This window comes from Phaethon aethereus (assembly GCF_964289735.1).
Source record: "Phaethon aethereus genome assembly, chromosome: 14".
NCBI classification, from domain to species: Eukaryota; Metazoa; Chordata; class Aves; order Phaethontiformes; family Phaethontidae; genus Phaethon; species Phaethon aethereus.
This window is the reverse complement of record NC_138590.1, coordinates 4,863,248-4,885,698: the sequence shown is the minus strand read 5'-3', so window position 1 is coordinate 4,885,698 and position 22,451 is coordinate 4,863,248. Positions and strand designations below refer to the sequence as shown.

Sequence of the window (22,451 nt, the reverse complement as noted above, 5' to 3'; positions counted from 1 at the left end):
CTCACCTGCTCCCTGGTTTGTTACAGAAAAATCTGATTTTTGCACATACTTAGGTAAGAGCTAGGTGACGCATTACTAATCCCACGCCCAGCGTCTCCTCTCTGCGAGAGCCTTTCCCTTCCGCAAAAGGCAGGACGCGCTTGGATTTTAAAAAGCAACAACGGGGAGCACAGGCCCAGGACCCCACCCCACCGCTTAACAGCGAGGGAAGCCCGAGCTGGCGGGCGGCCTCCCGCTCTGCCCGCAGCCCGCGCCGGCGCCCCACCCCGCCCTGCCGGGCCGTCAGACCGCCCTCCGCCCTCCCCGCCGCCCGGGGGCGCTGCCGCTGCGCTGGCGTCTCTGTCTTCCCCCCGCTTTCCGCTTCCGTTGGTGTCACTTCTGCTTCCGGCCGCTCGAGGATGGAGGCGCGCGTGGCGCAGTCGGCAGCTCGGCTGGCACGGCAGGTGCGGGCGGGGAAGGGCCGGGCCGGGGCGGCGGAGCGCGGCGTGGCATGGCCGGGGACACCCCGGCGCCGGCCCCTGCCCCGCCGGCTCCCCGGCGGGACTGGCTCCGTGCAGACCTCCCCGCCCGCCTTGGCCGGGGGCTGAGCGGGGCCTGGTGGCGCGTCCCTCAGGCCTCCGGCGGGGAAGGCGTTGAGGTTCCCGCGGCCTTTTGGGGCTGCAGGTGGTGGGCGAGCCCGCCGGGCACGCTCCCCAGGGTACTGCCGCGGAGAAAGCTCAGCCTGTGTCTGGAGCCCGAGGCGAGCCTCTGGGCCGAGGGCTCGCCGTGCGCTCGGTGGGTGCAGGGGAGGTGGAGGGCTGGCCTTGGGCGGAAAGGCAGGCGGCAGGCAGGGTCTGAAGCACCTTGCTCAGCTGCTTTCACTTATCTTGAGGCAAAAAGGAGAGCAAAAGCACTTTCTCGTTTTTGAGACCCTGTGTCATGAGGGCAGGGTGTGCGGCTCAGCTCACAGCACTTTTCAGCGAGGGTGTGAGCGTTCAAGGTGAAGTTCTACAAAGAACGTCCAAAAAACAAAGCAACAGGGAGCAGTCAAACACAGCGTCGTGTGTTACCGCACTAGCTCTTTGTGCGGTTACATTAGCTGGCTGCTTGCTGTGGTAGCTATGCAGAGATCGCCCGGCTGCCAGGCGAGGTGGTGGGCCCTCAGCCCCAGGGGTGTCCTGCCCTCGGGAGGGGCAGCACCGGGTCCAGTGGGCCCTGGGAGCCCAGAGCAGCCAGGGAAGTGTTTTCAGAGAACCTGTTGCAGGGCAGGTATTCTAACGGCAGTCCTGGCTTTCTTGCACAGGATTATTGCAACCGTAAGGTGTTTGTGTAGGACAAAAAAAAGGTAACAATCCTATCCCTTTTCAGTGACTACAATCATAATTTAAAGAAATAAGTTGGATTGCCAGGTCTATCCTAGCCAATGACTGATGCTGACAGTAGAGTACAGAGGCAGCTTCAGGGAAACTTTGAATCTGTGCTACAGGTTAACTTCTCTTGTATTGCCCTAATAGCATATAACTGAGAGATTCTGGACATTTGGCTTGTGGGCTTTTTTTCCTATTACAAGCGTGTTCTTAAGCAAATTTTCAGTATGTTTTCTACTCACAAATCAAATATGTGATAAGCACTGCCATAAAACACTGAGATAATAAATCTGGCTGTTGAATCTCTGCAGCTCCTTTTTGCCTTTGTTTTTGCGTTTCTCCTTTGTAGCTGCTAGAAGAGGAAGGACATCTCGGGTATTCTGTCAAGGTGGTTTGCTGTCACTGCTGTCTGGTCTTTAGTCTATAAACAAGTTCCAGTCACTCTGAAGCAAAGCAAGAGGGACAGTGTTCAGCTCTTTAACTCCAGGAGGCTGAAGGAGGCCATGTGGAATTACTGAGCCTGAATCTACCTGTTACCTTGCTCCCAGCCATGTGCTCCCTGGTGCCAGCTCCAGCACAGCCTGGAGCCTGTTATGAGCAGGTCATCAGGAGTCATTAGCTTTTTGGTAAAATAACCCAACAAAGAGCAGAGAGTGTGTGCTGAGTTACTGCACTGAGGGAATTCAGCAAAGACTTGGCAGAGTAGCAGCAGGGATAAAACGGTGCAGGAGCCGTGAAGGAGGAGAGGTGCTGTGACCCCTTTGCCATGCTTTCTCAGGGCATTTTCTCTTTTTTTTTTTTGTTTTTTTTTTTTAAATGTGATGGAGAAAAACATTATCACATTAAAGCCCAGAGACAGAAGCCTATGCAAATTTCATGCTAATTCAGTGGGGAAGATACTCTTATGTGCTAAGGGAAAATGTAAGCATAATTTTGGTCCTATTGAAAAAGCTATAGTTTTTTTGTATTTACAGGTGAGGGGAAGATTTCTAGTACTCAGCTGACCAAAGAGCCCTTGGAGATGTCAGCATGGCCTCATGTAATTCCCGCAGCTTCTCATGAGGTGGTCATCAGGTATGACCCTTTACTGACAAGTTGTGATATGTCCAGGGCTGTGCAGGTAGAATAATCCAGGGGGTGACACTTTATGTCCCAAGCAGCAGCTTTTTCCTTACTTTTCTCAGTTACACATTTTGTAGATCAGAGGTATACTGGTGTTGTCTCCCTTCCTCACTTGGATGGTACTGTGAGAGAGGAGTTACAAGGGGTATCTGTAGTTTAACGTAGTCATTTGTTTTTCAGAGAGAATGTAGAATTTATAATATCTCTTTAATAACATCTAGCATTCACAGGTGATTTGTTAGAGAATTAGGTTTATTGCAGGTTGCTGTGACAGGGGGCATTTATAACATGCGAACCTCTAAAGACCTTTTTCCAGACGAACTCAGCAACATGGTTATGGGTGTGGGGGTCGTAGAATCATGGAATAGCTCGAGTTGGAAAGGATGCATAGGATCATCAAGTCCAACTCCCTGCTCCTTGCAGGATTACCTAAAACCATATGATTAAGAGCGTCGTCCAGATGCTTCTTGAACTCTGACAGGCTTGGTGATGTGACCACTTCCCCTGGGGAGCCTGTTCCAGTGACCAACCAGCCTCCCAGTGAAGAACCTTTTCCTAATGTCCAGTCTGAGCTTGCCCTGACACAGCTTCATTTCCTTTCCTCGTGTCCTATTGCAGACCACCAGAGAGAGGAGACTCAGGAGTGGCATTCCCCTCCTGACTGGCCCATCAACCAGGGTACCCTTGTTGCCAGCTTTGGAGCTGTTAGCTGTACTGAGCTGTGTGGCTGGCCCAGCCCAGCCCAGCTGTTGTGATCTTAACCCCACTGATTCTGGAACTTGGTGCTGGGTTCAGGCTTTTCTGCTGGGTGGTTCTGAATGAAGAGGTCCTTTCATCATCTGGATTAGCTGTTGATGAGTGCAAAAAGGCAGACTTAAATGACAGCAGCAATATTGGGATAGGCAGCTAGACCACTGTGGTGAAACCTTGTGCTTTCAGTTCACACTCAAGTAACATAAAGACTGCTACTGAAACTTCCTGCAGAAGAGAAACACCAAAGATGATATCAAAATGTGCCTGTACTGGCACATTGGGCTTGGTCAAATCTAAAACGGGGACAGCCTGAATGCCTCCTGTCTCACATGTCTGTGCTGTGAATTTACTATTTTGGTGCAGTCATGGGAAAGAAGTAGATGAGACTTACTGAACTGTGGCACTGTTCTAGAGTTTTTTACCTCCTGGGCAAATGCAAGCCATTAGGATACTAGTTGTCACCCTCTGTTGGTGTGGGAAAAGCTATCTGGGTCAGATGTCTGCCCCAGGAGTTGGTTATTCCCAAGAACCCTTGTTCTGGGTTCTGGCCGTGCACATGGATTAAACCTCTTTCCTGATCCTCTCTTGTAGTCTGACAATATGGAAGGAAATACCACTTCCTGCAAGTCTTAACTTGGGTGGCCAGAGGCATCTGTGATTATGGAGGAAAACCCAAACTGAATTTCTGTTCTGAAAAGCTCAGATCTCTTGGACCTTCAGTAGTATTGAAATATCTCAGTGGCTATAGCTTTGGAGGAAACTTTTAATGCAGGAGCAGTAAGTGTGAGCTGGTTATTGACTTGGATATGTAGTGATTTTAATTTCAAAAGCAGAATGTAAATTTCTGGACCTGGACAATGTTTGTCCTCAATGCAACACTAAGGGTCTGACTTGCTAACCTGTCCTGAAGCCGGTGACTTTGCTAGAGACAAGGTAATACCAGGTGGACACAGAATTCACAGATAAAGTGATACTAAGAGTAGAACATATCTTTGTGCTTTCCTTAAAGCACATTCTAGGGTTGGGGGCATGAGTTATGCATGTCACGGCTCCCGTGTTCCTTTAAGTCAGTTTGTAGCAATAATGCTTGCTTAACCTTACAGTGAAAGAGCTGTAAAGTAATGCAATGAAGTCTCTCTTGTGCTATTTTAAACTTGGAAGTTCAGTCTGAAAATTTTTCAAATGGGTCTGTAAGTTATATGAAATGCTACCAGGTTAGACCTGTAAGAAAAGTAAAAAATAAAAAAAAATATTTTCTGTTGGTTGTTCGGGGGAAGGTATGTGCATATATATGTGACAGAAAAACAGTCTGATTTTTGGGTGGGTCTGCCTTGGGTTAAAAAAAAGAAGTAATAGGCTGCAAAAAAAGATGGACTATTTGAAGTGGGTTATTTTTGAGATGCAGTTATTTAAGTTGGCTAAGTGCCAAGCTAGAGATTTTAATAAAGGTGGGGTTTTTTTTCCTCAAAGTCCTGTTTCTTCACATCTGAACCTGCAGGAAGCATCCTCTTCTCCTCTAGCAGAGGAAACCTAGAGGCTGTAAAAGTGTGCTGGGAAGCTGAAGCACAAAGGAAGAATGACGTCAAAAGTACTCAGTTTCAGCTTGGTCCACAAATTGGCAAATCTAAAAAATATTGGTTTGACCTAACTTATGTTTTTTTGAGCATCTGCAGTTAGTTATAGTGGCATTTGTGGGAGCTGTTTTTCAAGAGGACATATAAGACCAGAAGATTTGATGGCCCGATTTCTTTCCTTAATTAAATACTCTGATTGTTTCCTGAGCAACAAAGGAAATGAGCCCTTTTTGATATGGCTTGGTGGCCTATTTGACTACAGTAATAGCCTGAGCTGCTTCCTGCTGTGGGACTTCTCATAGAGGAGAGCCTGAATGAGTCAGATGAGGGGCTGGCGAGTGCTTGCTGCCCTGTCCAGCTGCCTCTTCCTGCACAGCATCACTGAGTCGCTTAAATTTGCAATAGCCTCCAGACTTCTATTTGTGAGCCAGCTTAGTGGCTGATGGGCACAAAGCCTTTTGTGGGCGAGGACAAGAGATGGACAACAGAGATGAAGTTTCGCATATTTGGCTTCTTTAGAGGTTGGAGTGAGGAAAATCACTGCTCCTTCCAGCTTCCAGACTGCCTGTTGTAAGCATTTGCCTGTGTCCCAGGCTGTGAAGTCTGGAGGGGCATGGGGAGGTTTGTTTATTTGGAGTGTAGAGGTCCATCTTAAATTCCTGATTGCTCCTGAATGCCTTATGTCAGTTTTAAGGGAGAATCCATGCTGGGGGTAGGGAAGGAAAGGTGGTGTGGTGAGGTGGAAGCAAGTGCATGCTGCAGCAGCAGCCCTATGAATTCCCTATGAAGCAGCACCCTGTACTTCTTGGCATTTCTGTCTCCAGCTGCCATTTGAGCTTGCTGGGGTTGTGTGAGCCATTGTGGTTTCATCCTCTGGAAGAGAAACTGTGGCCTATGAGATGGTGACACTGGCTGAAGGAGGCTTTAGGGAATTTTGAGTCAAATCATTTGACATCTTTATTAGATTAAAAAAGCTGGAGAAAGTGTTTATTTTGGGAATATGTTTTATTAGCATGACCTGTTATCTTTCTTGCACTTCTGTCTTGATATTAGTGAGATTATTATCTCGCTGACTATTTTTAAGAATATTTCAGAATCCCCGTTAATGACACAAATAGAAGCTGCCTTTAAACATTAATTGTTTAGAATTACTCAACTTCCATGTCACTGCTGTTACCTTTATGAGGCAAAACTAGAATCTTGCCTGAGATCTTGCAGCTCCTCACTTTCTGTGTGACAATTTAATTTACTTTTCAGGAAAACGAGATCAAGTTGCTAACTGCAGAAATTGAGCATCTGAAGAACTTTGGATGCTTGGGAGTCTCCCCGAGTTTGGAAGGATTGCGAGACGAAAACGCAAAACTTAAGTATCGGTTAAATTTCCTTCGAAAGGTAAGGGAATAAAGAATTAATTCTGTAGCATGTGTTTTTGTTCTCATTAAAACAAGTTAAATAAATGATGTCAGTTTGTTACAGCTAGTGGTGTGTGACAGCGTGGTCACTCTGCATTCAGACACCTTAACTGTTGGTGGCAAATCAGATATTTCTTGATTCCTTAAACATAAGCCGACTTTATGGAAAATTTCAGTAGGTTAATAAGCCCACCCCATAAAGTCTTGGCTAGTCATATAACGGGCAGCCTAACTGAGGTCTCTACCTCTGTCAGGATCACTGACAAAGGTGTGAGAAGTAATGCAGCCCTGCATTCAGGGGGAGTGTTTGTGCTGGGGGGTTCAAAAGGAGAAGCAGCTCTTGAATCGCGTGGTTTTTATGTTGTATATGTTGATCCTGTGCCTAGAGGTGTCAGCCAAATCTGTCAGCCATGCTTTGCCTGGCAGCCAAGGAAAAAAGTGGGATGGAACGGCTCCTCAGATGCTGTGAGTAGCCTTCTGGATTTTGTTTTTTCAGAGTCTCCAAGAGGAAAGAAGTAAAACAGCGAAAAGCATGATTAACATAAATAGCTGTCTTCAGGAGATCTTTGGAGCTGCTATTCAAGCTGCCTACCCAGATTTAGAAAACCCTCCACTAGTGGTGACGCCAAGTCAGCAGCCCAAATTTGGGGATTACCAGTGTAACAGCGCCATGGGCATAACGCAGGTAAATCTGAACGATCTTACAAAGAGGAAAAAAAATGGGGATGTTGTCTGTTGGAAGCTAAGTGATAAGACAGCACAGTGAGAGTTGCAATATTGGACCTGTGTCAGGCTTGTTGCAGGCCTCTGGGCTCAGAATTCAGTGAGTGTCTAACAGTGTTTTAGGGGAAGCATTAGCCTTGACAGAGTAGACCTTTAAGCCTCTGTTTAGATGACTGGTATGAGAGAGTGACATGTGTGTCACTCTCGGTTCATGAGATCTAAATCAAATCAGGATTTAAGTGCTGCATTGATTTACTAATGATGTGCAATTAACTACCAATTAGTGAGCTATATGTTTGGAACTAATATCAGCGAAATAACAAATCACAATTCTGGACACTTACAAAATGTCGATAAATGCCTACAAATCTCCCCATACACATTTGCAGAGTTATGTGCACACATCCCCCCTTCTCACAGGCCGGGTGGGTTACAAACACGCTCTCTGTCTCTGGGAGCACAGGTTCCCCTCGTTGCACACATCTCCTGTTGGTGTGGGTACTGCAGCTTCCTACTGCCCGCTAACGCACATGGCAGTGAGAAGGGGCCCAGACGCTCCCCTGCACGCCCAGGTGGGGCGGGGGTCCCTGCATGCTGCATCCTGAAGTGCCCTCTGCAAGCTCCGGTGCACCTGATGGCACGGGTCGTTGTCGTGCCTGAGCAGAGGCTGTGGTGCACGTGAAGCATCTCACAGTGTCCAGCCAGGCATAGGCTACTGCTCAGGCACCATCCTTCATGCTTCTCTAGCTGACTCCTTTATTTCAAAAGTCTCTTGTTAATTCCCTGGTTACAGCTGAATTTGGCCGATCGTTGTTGTATTTAAGCATTTTCAGTTTTGTGACAAACGCTCTTTCAGACGGATTTGAGCACGCTATTCCGCACGCTTTTTGTGCTCTTGTTCCTATCTTGCTGGCTGTTGTTATCCAGGCATTTGCAGAGGGGAGGCTGTGTGGGCATCCCCACATCTATGGTTGGTGGCATCTGTATTTTCTTTTAAATGAGCAAAAGGCAGGAAATGGGGGGGGGTTGTTATGGTGTTCTAATCCTGGAGGTTTTCAGGCAACTGTAAGAATGGTTCCACTTTACAGAACACTTGTTAAGTGTGTGCAAAGGAAGGAGTGCGGTTTTTTAACCTAGCTAGTACAACAATTACTTTGAAAATTATGGCACTGCTGCTTTCTGGAAGATACTTGGCCAGAGAGGACCCTAACAGAGTAAGAGACACTTCAGGAGATGCTCAGTGGGCTGGGACTGTGCTGAAGTAAAACTAGGAGGTGGGGGAGAAAGAAGATGGTGCATTCTAGATTAGGTGTGAAAGTGCCCAGACTTTCAGTGTATTGATGCCTTTGAGCGAATAGGTAGACTCTTTGTGATTACAGATCTTTTATTTTGCAATCTCAACACAAGCAACTTTTTTTTAAGTGTTCTGTTGTCAATTCTCCTTTATAAATCTATTAGACTATTAATCCTAACATCGAAGTTGCACTGACACACATGGAATTCTGCTCTCCCAGGTTGTCAGCTGCAGCCCCTATGTCTGTTGTCCGGCCACAGTGAGTTTGACTCCCAGGCAGCGTTGATACGTGCCAGCCAGCAGGCACTTGGTCTGAAGTGCCAAGGCGGAAACAGCCCTCACAAATACGTGTCATCTTCCCGTGGTCTCGTTAACATATTGTGACTGGGCTCCAGCCAGAGGAGCACCCTGGGTGACTGCACTGACACAGGCATTCAGAGTTCTGCCATTTTTTGACCGCTGCTTTACCCCAATTAAGTCGCAGTTGGGATTCTTGAGCAGTCCTGGCTTCTCCGTGTCAATGTTGTTCGCATTACTCAGTGTCCCCTTCAAGCCAGGGTTTCAAGTTCCAGATTGTCAGCTGTACTGGTGAATAAGCGTTCCTAGGACTGGTCTTGGCTATAGAGTTTGTTCCCTGGAAAGGCACGCCGTATAAGCTGGACCTGAGCTTGGCAACACTCTGGCGTGCAGCACACTGAGAGCGTATGAGTGCAGCAGAGCCAGGGGATGCAGCGCAGTCATTTCCCTCTGAGAGTAGCAGGTTACGTACTTTCTGTCGGCCTAAGTTTTAGGGACTTGACTGGTGCCTTGCTCCCCGCGGTGTCCCCTGCGCAGAGCTGGAACACTGGTCACCCCCACTGCCAGAGGAGCAGGAAGCGCCCTGACTCAGGGGCAGCATTAGTACGTGCCAGGCAGCAACATCTCCCTGCAGTGCGCTGATGTGGAAACAGCCCTCACAAATGCATATTGTTTTCCTGGGAGCTCGTTAGCGTATTAATGCTTGGGATTTCAGCCAGGAGCTCTGCTTGCTCCTTAGAGTAATAGGAGTATGGTGACTGTTTCTGGAATGATTCAGGTAACACGCCTGAAATCTGGTATAACATGCCCATAGTGTAGTTTTGCATTTATTATTTCTGTAGTTTGCACTTCGAATAGCATTAAAGGCAACAGAGGTTTTCTTTTCTTGCCCATCCTAAGCCTTTACCGTCTTGTAAGGATTCTGTTATGATCAACTGTATGACAGGTTAAAACGGAAGCTGAAACTTAAGCAGAAGTCACATTTTGCAGCAGACTGCAAGTTAGCAAATACAAGCAGCAGTGACTGTAAATTCTGAGTTGGCAGAGAGGTATGTGCTCTTTGTGGCCGTGATGGGAGTGAGGTGATAGATTATTTTCAAACACATTACAGTAAGAGTGGAAAATCATGTGCTCAGAAACAAATAGTTGTGGTGATTTTATACAGTGTGAATATGGTGTTTTGCAAGGGACAAGTTGGTCTAGCTCAGAGGACACTTCTGAAGGGTGCTTTTGTAAGATTTGCAAAAAGCTATGTGAGAAGATACTTTGAGAATGGACAGAGAAGTTGTGGAGTTGGACTAGACGATCTTTGAAGGTCCCTTGAAACCCAAACCGTTCTGATGCTGTCATTGTATGTGAACTTGCATTGTGTTATCTGAGCTCCTCACAGTGGGCCATTTTATGTCTGGAAGAAAAAGGAGAGCTTCTTTACCAGCAGTTTTTCTGATGCTCTTTGAAGAAAATTGAGCAGTGTTAGGATTATCTTTGGTTGCTTGGTTTGTTGGATTTTGTTTATTTATTCACTTACTTATTTGATAAGTTTGAGTCTAAGTTAGGACTGAAGGGAGTTTGCTTTGGTTGCTTCTAATCGTAAATGAGCAGACTTCCTCTGAAACCACACTCGGCATCTACTGTAGGCACAGTTCAAAACTTCAAATATGAATGCTGCCAGAGCTGAGGGTACCCGTGAGGCTGATGAACAGGATTTTGAAGCAATGTGAAGGACTGTGCCAGCTATGTTGATTTTAAACAGTTTGTCCCTTTTTACTAGCTTAGGGAAATACAGATTTGCCAAACCACTTAACAGGTTCTGAAAAATAGCCTGGAAGATTTTCTTCTGAAGTAGGGACTACCCTCTGATTGCCTTAGCAGAAGGGAGTGAATGTGCTGGGTCTAGTTAGACTTCTTAGAGAGAGCTCATCTAACCTGTAAAATTTGCTAGAGATATTTTTCTTTGTCTGTGTCTCTGCATTATGAAGCTAAAGGATCATGAGGATCTTTCAATGCTTTCTGTTTCACTCTGTAGAATGTTTTGGAGGATTGAATTTTACTTGATCTTCTTGTTTTGTTTCAGATACTGCTCAAAACCAAGGAACAGAAAGTTAGCCCAAGAGAAATCGCTGAGAAAATATCAAAAAATATTCCTGCCAACGAATGCATTGAGAAGGTTGAAATTGCCGGTCCTGGTAAGATAGTTTCATGTTACACACTTTGTATGTTTTAAAGCCGATAGGGCGATTTTATACTGGGTGGTGATCAGGGAAGCTGAGTTGAGTTCAACTATTTTGTGATTTAAAACTGCAGTTACAGGGTGAATTAGCTGCTTCTATCTCGGTGAGCATTATAGCCCTCAGACTTGTGCAGCAGCAGAAAATCTTCCTCTGTATTAGAATTGGCAAGTGTAATCCTGAGCCCTTCAGCAACTTTTCCACTGATTCTTAAGGGACCAGCTTTTCCCTTTCAAATATTGGTGATGGGTGTCGGGCCACAGTCATGAAATCAGAGCAGAAATCGATACGCCCTTCTAGCAGTTGCTTGCACGGTGAGGAGGCCTTGTCCTCACAGCACTGAGATGCTGGAGTAGCATGGAGGTTATTAATTGCTGCATCTGTTTTGTCCCTGTGACCCAGGGAGAAATAAAAGGGCTCATACTCCTTACGGCTTCATCATAAACACAAAAATCACATGGCACAGCCCTTCAAGTACTCAGGCAGAAGCTTGTTCATTAGCTCTGTGAAGCAGGAGAAGTAAAACAGTGTTGTCCCACAAGCATGGGTTATCCCAGGTGAAACTATATGTTTTAGGATATTAAAAAAAGGAGACAAAGCAGGATTTGTTTTTGCATTCTGCAAACCCTTGCAAGATTATTTATTTTCTCATTTAAAAAAAGTTTTTATAAATTCACCTTTGAGTGACAGTGTGCAAAAAGAAGTTATGTTAGTGGACTAGCTTGCAGCATCTAACGCACACAGTAAAGGCTACAGCGGTGTGAAACAGACTCTTGTAATCTGGGAACAGAAATTGCTTTCTAGTGGCAGCTTTGTTGTCCTGCTGCTGAAAATGTTTTTTTTTTTTTTGTCAAGCTAACTTCATATGGTCTTGTCCTTGGTGCAAGGAAACAGAAATCCAAGGGGAAAGGAAAGAAAAAGTGGTTTGAGGCACTTCTGCAGCCACAGTACTCATTGCTGGTTTTCTGTTCTAAAGGTTTTATCAATGTCCACTTGAGAAAGGATTTTGTGTCAAAGCAGCTGAGCGGTTTGTTGATGAATGGCGTTCAACCACCAGCTGTTGGCAAAAGGAAAAAGGTACGGCAGTAAGCGCATAGGCATCCTGCTCCTATATAGATGAAATGTGCTGGACTGCAGGTAGCTTTGAAATTCCATCCTGAAGTGATTTGTTGAGCAGATGTCCCTGTCAGCTGGTTGTTACAGCAGAGTAAATGGGATGTGACTTAAGGACTGGGAGCTGTGGGGTAGGTTGTGTACCCGGTGTGGTCTCTGGTAGGCGAGGGACAGGGCTCCCTGGGGACGGCGTGTTGTGCCAAAGTCAGTCTGGGAGTGATCCCCGACCCTCTGCTGGGCGGTGCAGCTGAGCCTCAGGCTGGAAGCCTGCTCTGATGTCCCCTGACCCCCGCAACAAAATGCAGATTAAACACCTGTGGTGTGGTAATGACTGCTGCCTTTTATTCATTTTTCCCTTTGGTGCTGTGTCTAAGGTGGTGGTGGATTTTTCATCCCCTAACATTGCAAAGGAAATGCATGTTGGCCACCTGCGGTCTACTATCATTGGAGAAAGTATGTGCCGACTCTTCGAATTTGCAGGTTATGATGTTTTGAGGTGAGAGTTGATTTTTGGGTGTGATGGGCTTGTTTGGCTAAATTTATGCTATACCTGTCTCTATGCTTTTGGTCTTTGTTTATAAGCACATAACAAATAATCCTTTACATGTAGGAAAATACTAAGCTGAGCAAGTGTAGCAGGGTTAGGAATCAAGATGGGCAGCAGCTTCGTTGCAGTGAAATTGGGAGGGCTTGCCTGTTTTTGGTTTCTGACATTATGTGTGTTTCTTCTTTTAGAATATGTATTTTTAAAATGCTTGCACTTTAAAGCGTGTATTTGAGAAATCATTATTATTGTGCTCTTTGATTGCTTCAAGGTTAAACCATTTAGGAGATTGGGGCACGCAGTTTGGAATGCTCATTGCTCACCTCCAAGACAAATTTCCAGATTACTTAACTGTTTCTCCTCCCATTGGGGATCTCCAAGCTTTTTACAAGGTATTTGTAGCAAATAAATGTGATATTTATGTCAACATCTGAAAAGCAGATTGAGGAGCTTTACAAACAGAAACAAAAGAGTTGAATCACTGTTAATAGATTATTGCAATAACTTGCCACTGGGTAATGAATTGCAGTATCTGGTATTGCGTTGTCTGTATGGAGCATGATTAAAGGACTTTGTGAGCATGCTGCACCTCTGTCTTTTGAGACGTGTATGCTTGGAGAGCCTGTTACGAATATTAGCTTGTGCCAGGGGAGAAAGTGGTGCTTTTTCATGTGGTGTGTTTTACTGTAGGAATCGAAGAGGAGATTTGACACAGAGGAGGAATTTAAGAAACGTGCCTACCAATGTGTGGTGCTGCTGCAGAGCAAAAACCCAGACTTCATTAAAGCATGGGAACTGATCTGTGACGTGTCGCGGAAAGGTGACTTTGCCGGATTTGGAAACATGTCTCAGCAGCAGAACAGTGCGGCTTTCCTCACCTTTATGTCTGAGTCCATCCTCTAGTTTTATTTTGAAAATCACTGCCACACGGCTATGAAAACCTTAAAGAAGAAAGCCAATACAACCAAAGTAGTTGCTGGCTGTGGAGGCTTTCAGCTAAATCTTTTGCCTCCTGACTCCTAGTCTGATGGCTTGACCAGGAGATGGAAAATGCCTTTAGGGTCTTGCTGTGCCCACTGGTAAGCATATGCCACTAATTTCCACTGTGTGCATTTAATGGAAATATTTTGTTCTGTTTCCCTCCTAAAGAGTTCCAGAAAATCTACAACTGCTTGGACATCACACTCATAGAGAGAGGGGAGTCGTTCTACCATGAGATGATGAAAGACATTGTGAAAGAATTTGAAGATAAAGGTGAGGCTTTTGGTCACGGGAGGCAGAAATTCCAGAGCTGTCAGGATGAGCAAGGTAACCTCGTTCCTATTCAGCGAGTCTTAGGACTGATGTTTTTGAAGTTGCGTGTTCCCCACCCTTGCTCTTTTTCTCAGCCACCTTTCCTGAGTGGATTCTTTGTGGCTTTTCCACACAGAGAAGCATTAGCAGAACTGATTCTTACATGTTTCATTCCAGAAGGCTTGAATCTTTCTTGCTGACTCCAAAAGCAATTTGTCTGTGATATTTGTAGGCAATAGCATGAGGTACTACTGGTATCTGTTGTATCCTTAGTAAATAGTTGAGGAGCGATATATGACAGACTTCCTGCCCTTAGTGTTGTGACTGTATGGGAACTTTGTCTGAGAAATCTCTGTGAAGACAGTGACATTTCTGGATCATGTTGACTTTGGCAGAAAGCCAAAGGGAGCATAAAAAGTCTCTGGTTTTATGTGTTCCTGTCTGGATTTGGCAGTTCTTGAGTCTCACCATCTGAAGCGTTCTGACTGGTCTTATCTCTGAATGACTTTGTGCTAAGTCCTCACTGCATCTCCGTAGAGCTCCTGTTGCCTTTAATGCCGTACTTTGTGATGCTGCTTTTATGGCTCTAAAGGTGGATCTGGATGCGAGAGACACGAGTTTCTAAATCCAATTAGGTCTCTTCTGGTAAATCCAGATCTGCACAGATCCACTTCCTTATGCATAATCTTGAGTTCTGGAAGTGCAATCCAGAATGTCACTTGGTTGGGGAGGGAGTTCTTATTTAGTTTTTTTCCATATATTTAATTATTTGAAAATGTGAGTGCACAGCCTTTTTTTCCTGGTAGCATCTGGGAAGGGAAGTGTTTCTGCCTGTTCTGGCCCACAAACCTCCCAACACAAAATGTTTTCCATTGCTTTTCTAGGATTTGTCCAGGTTGATGATGGCCGGAAGATTGTATTTGTCCCAGGTTTCCCTGTCCCGTTGACGATCATGAAATCGGACGGAGGTTACACATATGACACATCTGACTTAGCTGCTCTTAAACACAGGGTGTGCGAAGAGAAGGCCGATATCCTTATTTATGTTGTCGATAGCGGCCAGGTGAGTATGCCAACCTCTGCTGTCGCTGCTGGTACAGATCATCGGAAAGGGTGTTAAATGACAGATGCAACAGTAACATAGGTAGAACGCCATAGAGTTTTTGGTGTGGTTGGTATATTTACTCTTATCCTTATTGGTGTAATGATGAATGTAGTTTGGTGGCTGGCAGTCTCCATGAAGAGCCCCTACAACCAGTTGAGGAGGGAGAGACCCAGTTACTGCTGGAAATGAGTGAAGCCTAAATCTCAATAAATGAGTCTGGAATGAGATTTGTACCGCTTATGCTTGGGTCTCTCCCTACCTCAGGGAAATGCAAGGTTGCCAGCACGGTATCTGAGCAGTGATGGGAATTTGCCAGTTGCTGCTTCTGTAAGCCAGGAAAATTCTTTGAAAGGTTGAACTTTCTAAAGTGGAATTTGTCTCTGGAACTAGAAACATTTTAAGTCTCATTGTGAAAGCAGCATTGTGAAGGAGATAAAAGTGGGATGAAAACTGTATGTAGAGGAGGAGATTGAGAACCAGGTGTTGGTATTTGTTCCTTGCAGTCAGTGCATTTACAAACAGTGTTTGCAGCTGGACAGATGATCGGCTGGTATGATCCCAAAGTAACCAGAGTGGCCCATGCTGCATTTGGAGTGGTGCTGGGAGAAGACAAGTAAGTCTTTGGATACAGTTTTTCCTCTGTATGTGCTCTTGAAGAGGATGCTCTTGTTTGTCGGCAGTTATGTATGTGGTATGCCGAAAAAAAAAAAACCAGCACTGCATCCCATGCTGTTACTCGTAACTGTGTCATTTCACTGGATGTCATGTCCTTTGATCAACACAGTCCTTGGTGCTGTGGTTAGGTTCCCTCTTGGGCCTGGCTGCTGCTGCCTGGCATTTGGGGAGGGGCACTGGGAATGGCTCCTGGAAGTGAGTGGAAGCTGATGTGAATACTGGGAGGTGGCAATGGTAAAGGCCTTGATTTCCATTATTTTCTACTTGCTTCATGGTAGATGAAATGGGAGTTGGGAAAAGAACCTCCTGTGTCCTGGTCTGCAAGCCAGGCCCTTGTGCTCCACAGTTGTTCTTGCGTCTTTATGAAGGTGCGGCTAAACCAGCACGCTCTCATGGCCACGTGCCATTGCAGACTGGGTGGTTTTGCCGTATGCTTGTAACAAAATTACAGGTGACTTGCTGGGCTGGGCAGGGGTCTGGCATTGGCATTGTGTCCTGCCTGCTGTCTGGAACTGACACAGTTCTGACTGTTGAAGTCCTCCTGGTCACCCTTCCAGGCCACCCCATGGGTACTCTCTGAGTTTTGTAGCTGTCTGTGTGATGTCAGTTTCTTCCGCAGGGAGGAGTTTGTGGGCATGTGCTTTTTCTATACGCCATAAGGTGTGAGCAGTGGAAATCCCTGCAAGAAACTCTGATGCATGTCCTGGATCTGCCTGGGCACACATGGCTCCCTAGGCAGAGGGTGGAAGTGTTTTGCCTCTTAACACGGGTGGTCATTTCGGCTGTGTGTTTTCAGGAAGAAGTTCAAAACTCGTTCAGGGGACACGGTGCGTCTTATAGATCTGCTGGAAGAAGGGCTGAAACGAGCTATGGACAAGCTGAAAGATAAGGAACGGGACAAGGTAGTTGTGATAAATTGCTTATCTTTCCTGAGAGCTTCACAGATTTGTCCACAGACTTCTGGTTTCTGCATTCTGGATCTGATGCTGAGAACATGGACGCTGCCAAACCATGGAGATGCAGTGGGTTGTGTACACAATCAATGTGATTATTTGATAGCAGTTGGGGCAAGTGCTGTCATGGTGAAAGAAGAGCATCCCTGAGTACATAGCAGTGAGAAGGTGTGAGCTGCAGGCAGCACGCTGGCCTCTGGCTGGAATTGCAGAGCTTTTTGAGGACGGAAGAGGAGAGCTGGGCCTGGCAGGATAGCTGGCCTTGCAGGTACCTTCAGGTCTCCCTGGTGCGATGGCAACAGCTGTGACTCCCCCAAGATGCAGGAGGTGGTGGCAGAATATAAAGTTGCAGCCTTGGCCTGCTGGGCTAGCAGTGACATCTGGTGATGGATGGTTGGGGATCTGCAGCGGACTTTGGCTTCACCCTTTCCCTTGGAGGCTGGGGCTGAGTTTGCTGGAAACCCTTTGCTTAATGAGATTTCTGTTTGTCTTTGCATCTTGATGGCCTGGAGAGAACTGGACAGTGTGGGACATGGAATGGAACAGAAGGACCAAACTTTGTCCAAGCACTGTGTGAGGCCGTGGAATTTGGAAGTGCAGCTCCTTGGGTGCTGTGCAGCATAAAGGGTGAAAATGAAAGGTCCTTTTTTAAACAGGAACATGAGGAAGCACAGAAAAAAAACACCTTGAAAATCTCCCAAGGGCTCATATGAGTCAGACACAAAGTGCTTTGCCATGCTGAGGGCACTGTTCCACCAGAGAGGGCTTTTATGAGTGTTTGGACTGTCCAAAATGCTCTATAAGGGTAGGAGGGCCACGTGTTTGTTATGCGCATATGCAGTTTGTAAGAAGCAGGAGCATGGTATGAGCATCAAACGTGTATGGCAGATAGTACGTCATGGGGCACAGAGCTCCTGTGGGCCTTCAGGAGTAGAGGGAGTCTGCCTTAACCCAGACAGGGCTGCAGCGCCATTTGATTGCAAGAGAAGTGAGGGGTGGATGTGGGATTGTCTGGTGCCTCAGGGTCGAAAGGTGGGTGTGAGCCTTTCACTGAGCCTTTTACCACATGGGTAAAATCCCCTCAGCAGCCTGGGCGCTCCTCATGAGCCGTGCTGAGTGGCCAGGGCTGCGTGTTGCGGTTTGTGATGCCAACGTAGCATTCTTCTTCTTGACTGTTACCTGTTTTGAAATTGTGGCAGGTCCTCACGGCAGACGAGCTGAAAGCTGCCCAGATGTCAGTCGCTTTTGGATGTATTAAATATGCAGATCTCTCCCACAACAGACTAAACGATTACGTGTTCTCCTTTGACAAGATGCTGGATGACCGAGGAAACACAGCTGCATATTTGCTGTATGCCTTCACACGGATCAGGTAGGTTGAGTGTGCTGGGAGTCACCTGGAGTTGGTCTCCAATGCTCTCTGCATCTTTATCGCAAAGGGAGGCGTGGGGAAAGGGGTGATGTAGTTGCATCAGTGCTGTCGGGGTAGCTGGTAAGAGAAGCCAGCTACGCTGGTATGTGCCATAGGCAAGATTTGTCATTGGAAATGGTGTCCTCTGCTATGTGAAACAGGGCTCATCTGTGCGACACGCATCCATGGACTTTTAGCTAGCAGGGAGGGAATCGGGAGAGTTTCTGGTAATTCCATTAGAGGATTTAGGTGATCGGAAAGGGGTGAGCCTGTGTTCCGGCAGCTGCTCACCTCAGCTGTCACCATACCCCACGCAGTTTTTCTGGTACCTGCGCCCTGGTTTGCTTGGCAGCATCAGCTGTCCTTGCCAACGCGTGTGCCCGGAGCACATCCCTCCCCATTCCCCTGCAGTGCCCTGTGGGATCGTGCCGAGGGCAGCGCCTCCCCAGGCATTCCCAGTGCCGATTGCTCTCTTCTGGCCTGGTGACCCAGGACTGGGCAAGTGAGGAGATCAGTGGGTGGCCGGTGCTAGCCCTCAAATGGGCCAGGCATGTGACCAACTTCAAGCTGGTCAAAAGCAGACCCTCAAAAGCAGACTGTGTTTTGGATCATTTCAGGGCTATTGCTCGCCTGGCCAATATTGATGAGCAGATGCTGCGGAAGGCGGCCAGGGAGGAGGTGCTTATCCTTGACCATGAGAAGGAGTGGAAACTGGGCAAGTGCATCCTGAGGTTCCCTGAGATCCTGCAGAAGATCCTGGAGGACTTGTTATTGCACACGCTCTGTGATTACCTTTATGAGCTGGCCACCACCTTCACCGAGTTCTACGACAACTGCTACTGCGTTGAGAAGGACAGGCAGAGTGGTGAGTGTTGGCCTAGGGGTGCTGGGAAGGCCGTTGTCACGCTGCTTGCTGCTGCAGAACACGTGTTGTCCGTGTGGGAGGACTGAAGGTGGCTGGCACAGCCTGTGTCATCTGCCTGTGAAGCAGGAGGGCTGAGTAGAGCGTTGCGAGCAGCCAGGCACCAGGAAACACGAGGGCTGGTCAGGCTGCCTGGCTTGGGGAGAGCGGGAGGCGCCAGGTTGTGGGTGGATGGGGTTCCTTTGGGGAAGGCGGCATTACGTTCTGAGCAGCTGCTCCAGCTCCTGTGTTGGTGTTTTGCAGGCCAGATCGTGAAGGTGAACATGTGGAGGTTGCTGCTCTGTGAAGCCACTGCCACCGTCATGGCCAAAGGATTCGACATCCTGGGGATTAAGCCTGTGCAGAGGATGTAGCTGTTCCCTGTGGGGTGACAATAAAGGGACTAAACAACTGGAGGTGTCTGTGTCTGTTGGGGTGGGGTTGTGGTGAGGGAAGATGCTGTAGGGGAGCAGCACCCCCTTAGGAGAGAAAGGAAGGGAGGAGTGAAAGGCAAGGAGGAAGTAAGGGAAGAAGGAAAGAAAGGAGCGGGGGGCGGGGAGGGAGGAAGGAAATTAAGAAAGGGAGAGAACAGGAGCATGGCTTCAGAAGCCACAGGTACAGGGGCAGACAAGAGAGGCCGTGAGGACAGCTCAGAGCAATTCTCTGTGCAGGAGCCAAACCCTACAGGGCTGTAGGGCTGCTCTGCTGGCTGGGCTGCTCTGGGTTGCTCTGCTTCAGTCTGCAGAGTTTAAGGACTGAGAATGCAGAACACCGAAGAGCACCTCCAGGAAACCCACCAACCACAGTACAGTCACCCAGAGCCAATCTTACTGTGATGACTCCCGCCATCCTCTTCGCCTTATTTGCCAGCTGTGAGCAGGTCACCCAGCTTTTGATGTCATCTCTGGCATCCCTCAGCAGAACACAGAGCTCTCAAGGGAGCCAAGCAGTCTCATCCCCGCCCAGCAGTGCGAGGCCCTGGTGCTCAGGATGCTTGCCTTGTGGAAAGTGTTAGTGAGCTGATCAAGGCAAGTCAGGGACCTGCAAAAAGAGATCGAACATCACATGCAAGGACTGAACTTGAACGTAACACACCAGGGAGGTGTGAAACAGCACGCACTTACTAGGACAGTGGAGTGCAGGCTGTGGGGTATACCACCAAACACAGACATCCACATCGCTGCCCTGTGCAGCTGGCCTGTACCAGCCCTCAAAAAGGGGTGGCTTCCCGAGTGCCTCTTAGAGGACAGCAGTGCTGTGGGAGCAGCACCATTAGCTGCCAGCAATGCTGGTGCAGGCAGGCAGCAGTTCTACCTGGAGGAGCAGCAAGCCCAGGGGAGGAGCAGATCAATTAACTATGTTCCCTCAGAGGACGACATGAGGGAAATGGCTTTCCCTGCAGCAGCAATGTTTTGAATCCCTACAGCATCGGCAAACCTCTTTGCTGGGTGCATAACGATCTCCAGTAACCACAAGGCCAACTGCAAGGCCGTGGGCCATGGCTCCTGCCTTTGCTTTGGGATTTGTTGGAAGCTCTGCTGTGCGATGTAGAGCAGCATAGGAATGAGTCTCTGCTACCATTAGAGAGTAGGTGTTGCATTTGATTTAGGTGCTCGCTGGCATATGTCTGTGTATATATGCACATATGCATATATATCTGTATAGATACATAGACAGCTGTGGGGAGGGCTCGGCTGTGACAGCAAGGCAGCGCCTAGCACCTCACGTGCATGGGTCTGGCACTTACCTGAGCACACACCTGGGCAAACGTGTGCTCCTGCTGGCTGCCTGAACACCGCCCACAAGCAAAACCAGCCCTAGCTCTGGTGCCACGCTGGCAGCAGCGTGACAGCCATGTGTGCTGGGGGCTTCGCCAGCTGCCCGCAGCACGTGCTGTGCTGCCTGTCCATCTCCTGTGCACACGCAGGCACCCGTGCCATGGCCGTGCCCTGCCTCCTCCCAAGGCTCGGCTGGGCACAGGCAGGAGGCCAGGCCCTTCTGGAGCACCCACCATGCAGTCGGGGAGCGGCAGGGGCCGGCTGCTCTGGGGCGCTGTGTGCAGTACCATGGGGCAGGGTCTCCCTCCCGCCGTACCTGAGCGAGAGGCAGGGCAGGCCCAGGAATGGCAGCGGTGGCCAACCGAGAGTCCCAGTTACAGGTGTGTCCATCAGTGCTGAGGCCAAGCCAGGCAGGGTCCGGTTTGGTGGCGGTAACAGGGTCGGCCACAGTCCAGCTATGTCCAGCAATGGCCACAGTGACCAGGGTCCGGGTCCACAGCAGCGGGTGTGTGTCCAGGCACGGGCATGGCTGAGGCCGCCCCGCGGAAGTGCCTGCAGCCTCTCCTTGAGGTCACCAGCAGAAGGGGACAGCCCTGGCGGTCCCTGGGTGCCAGCGCCAACCCCCCCGCTGGCAGGGCAGGGCGCACACCAGCAGGCTGCGGCACCCCTCAGTGAGGGGCAGCCCCACAGCTCACAGGCCCGGCGTCAGCAGCGCTTGTTGTGAAGCACCCTGGTCGTAGCAGGAGCGTGCGGGATATCAGGGGGTCCAAGGGCAGCTCAGAGTCCCTGTGGGGTTATTGGGGGGGGCCATGCAGGCAGGGGTGGGGGCCAGCTCCCATGGGCTGACTGTAGGTGTGGGGCAGGCAGCAGCTGCCAGGGCACCCCAAGGGGCCTCAGGGCTGGGCAGAGGGGTTCAGGCCACCACTGAGGAAATGGGGACCCACGGTGAGGCTGGGGGTGAGGGGGGGGTCACTTAGGAGCCCTGGCCAGGTTGGGAATGATGCTGTGGGGAGACTGGACCCTGGGCTGGGCTGGGGAGTGGGCGTCACTCAGAAGCAAGCGGCTAGTTGGGGGGGAGCCCTGGGGCAGGGCCATGTGTCAGTTCATGGGAGCCATGGGGCATCAGCTCCTGCCCAGCCCTGGTGCTGGAGCAGAGCGCGAGAAGGCCCCACTGACTGTCGGGGTGCAGCAAAGGCCGGCGGCCACCGAGGGAAAGGGGCTGGCAGTTGAGTGGGATAACAGGGCTGGCAGGGCAGCCGCCTGGTCCCATGGTACCTGAGCCAGGCCAGGGATGGCAGCCAGGATCAGCCAAGAGTCCAGATCGTCATACACATCCATGGTGACGTGGTCCGAGGTTGAGCCAGGAAGGTGAGTCAGCAAGGGAGGTCAGGATCAGGTCCAGCGACAGCAACCAGGGTCAGCCACAGCCTAGTGACCACCAGGCAAGTCCATAACGATGAGGAAAGGCCGAGGTCAAGCCGGGAAGTCAGTCTGTGGGTCAAGGTCCAGGTGCAGATTACTGGGGTCCATGGCCAAGCGTAGGCATGGCTGTTGCTCCGGCCAGGCCCCAGCAGCAAAAACCTCAAGTTAACCCACTCCCACAGCAAGGGATGGTCGGTCCTCGCCGGGGCCTCCCTCTGCAAGAGCATATGGCAGCCTCTGCCCCACAAGTACTCTCTAAGGTTGCCCCAAGCCCAGGAAGTCAAACCCCCATAGCAGTTGCAGGTTGGAGGAAGAACTGGAGGAATGCCCTCACAGCCCTTACAAATAGTGGCAGTAAAATCTGCAGTGTCATTGACTTTCTCTGTACTGGAGTCAGCAGGACTCACACCTACCACAGGCTCAAACAGCTGCGCTGGCAGGGACCTCTGCAGGGCTCTGGCCCAAACTGCTGCTCGAAGCAGGCTCACCTGCACTGGGCTGCTCAGG

The 22,451-nt window shown here is 48.9% G+C and overlaps 2 protein-coding genes across 2 annotated transcripts in view; one reads left to right on the top strand and one right to left on the bottom strand.

The window, feature by feature from the left end:
* Positions 1 to 398: 398 nt before the first annotated feature.
* Positions 399 to 19,118, top strand: RARS1 (arginyl-tRNA synthetase 1; the record flags this gene model as incomplete). Its single annotated transcript, XM_082006116.1, has 15 exons — positions 399 to 443; positions 6,053 to 6,187; positions 6,704 to 6,892; positions 10,596 to 10,707; positions 11,726 to 11,826; positions 12,237 to 12,358; positions 12,678 to 12,798; positions 13,097 to 13,226; positions 13,556 to 13,660; positions 14,584 to 14,762; positions 15,308 to 15,417; positions 16,276 to 16,381; positions 17,632 to 17,804; positions 18,461 to 18,708; positions 19,009 to 19,118. The coding sequence occupies 15 exons, from the start codon at positions 399 to 401 to the stop codon at positions 19,116 to 19,118; spliced, it is 1,986 nt and encodes a 661-aa protein (XP_081862242.1).
* A 2,373-nt stretch (positions 19,119 to 21,491) lies between these two features.
* LOC309410060 (rho GTPase-activating protein 7-like) overlaps positions 21,492 to 22,451 on the bottom strand; it is a gene marked incomplete at both ends in the record, with an annotated part of 60,441 nt that continues 59,481 nt past the window's right edge. Inside the window, one exon of the mRNA XM_082006379.1 lies at positions 21,492 to 21,602. Coding sequence (XP_081862505.1) covers positions 21,492 to 21,602 — 111 coding nt within the window. The remainder of the gene's footprint in view (positions 21,603 to 22,451) is intronic.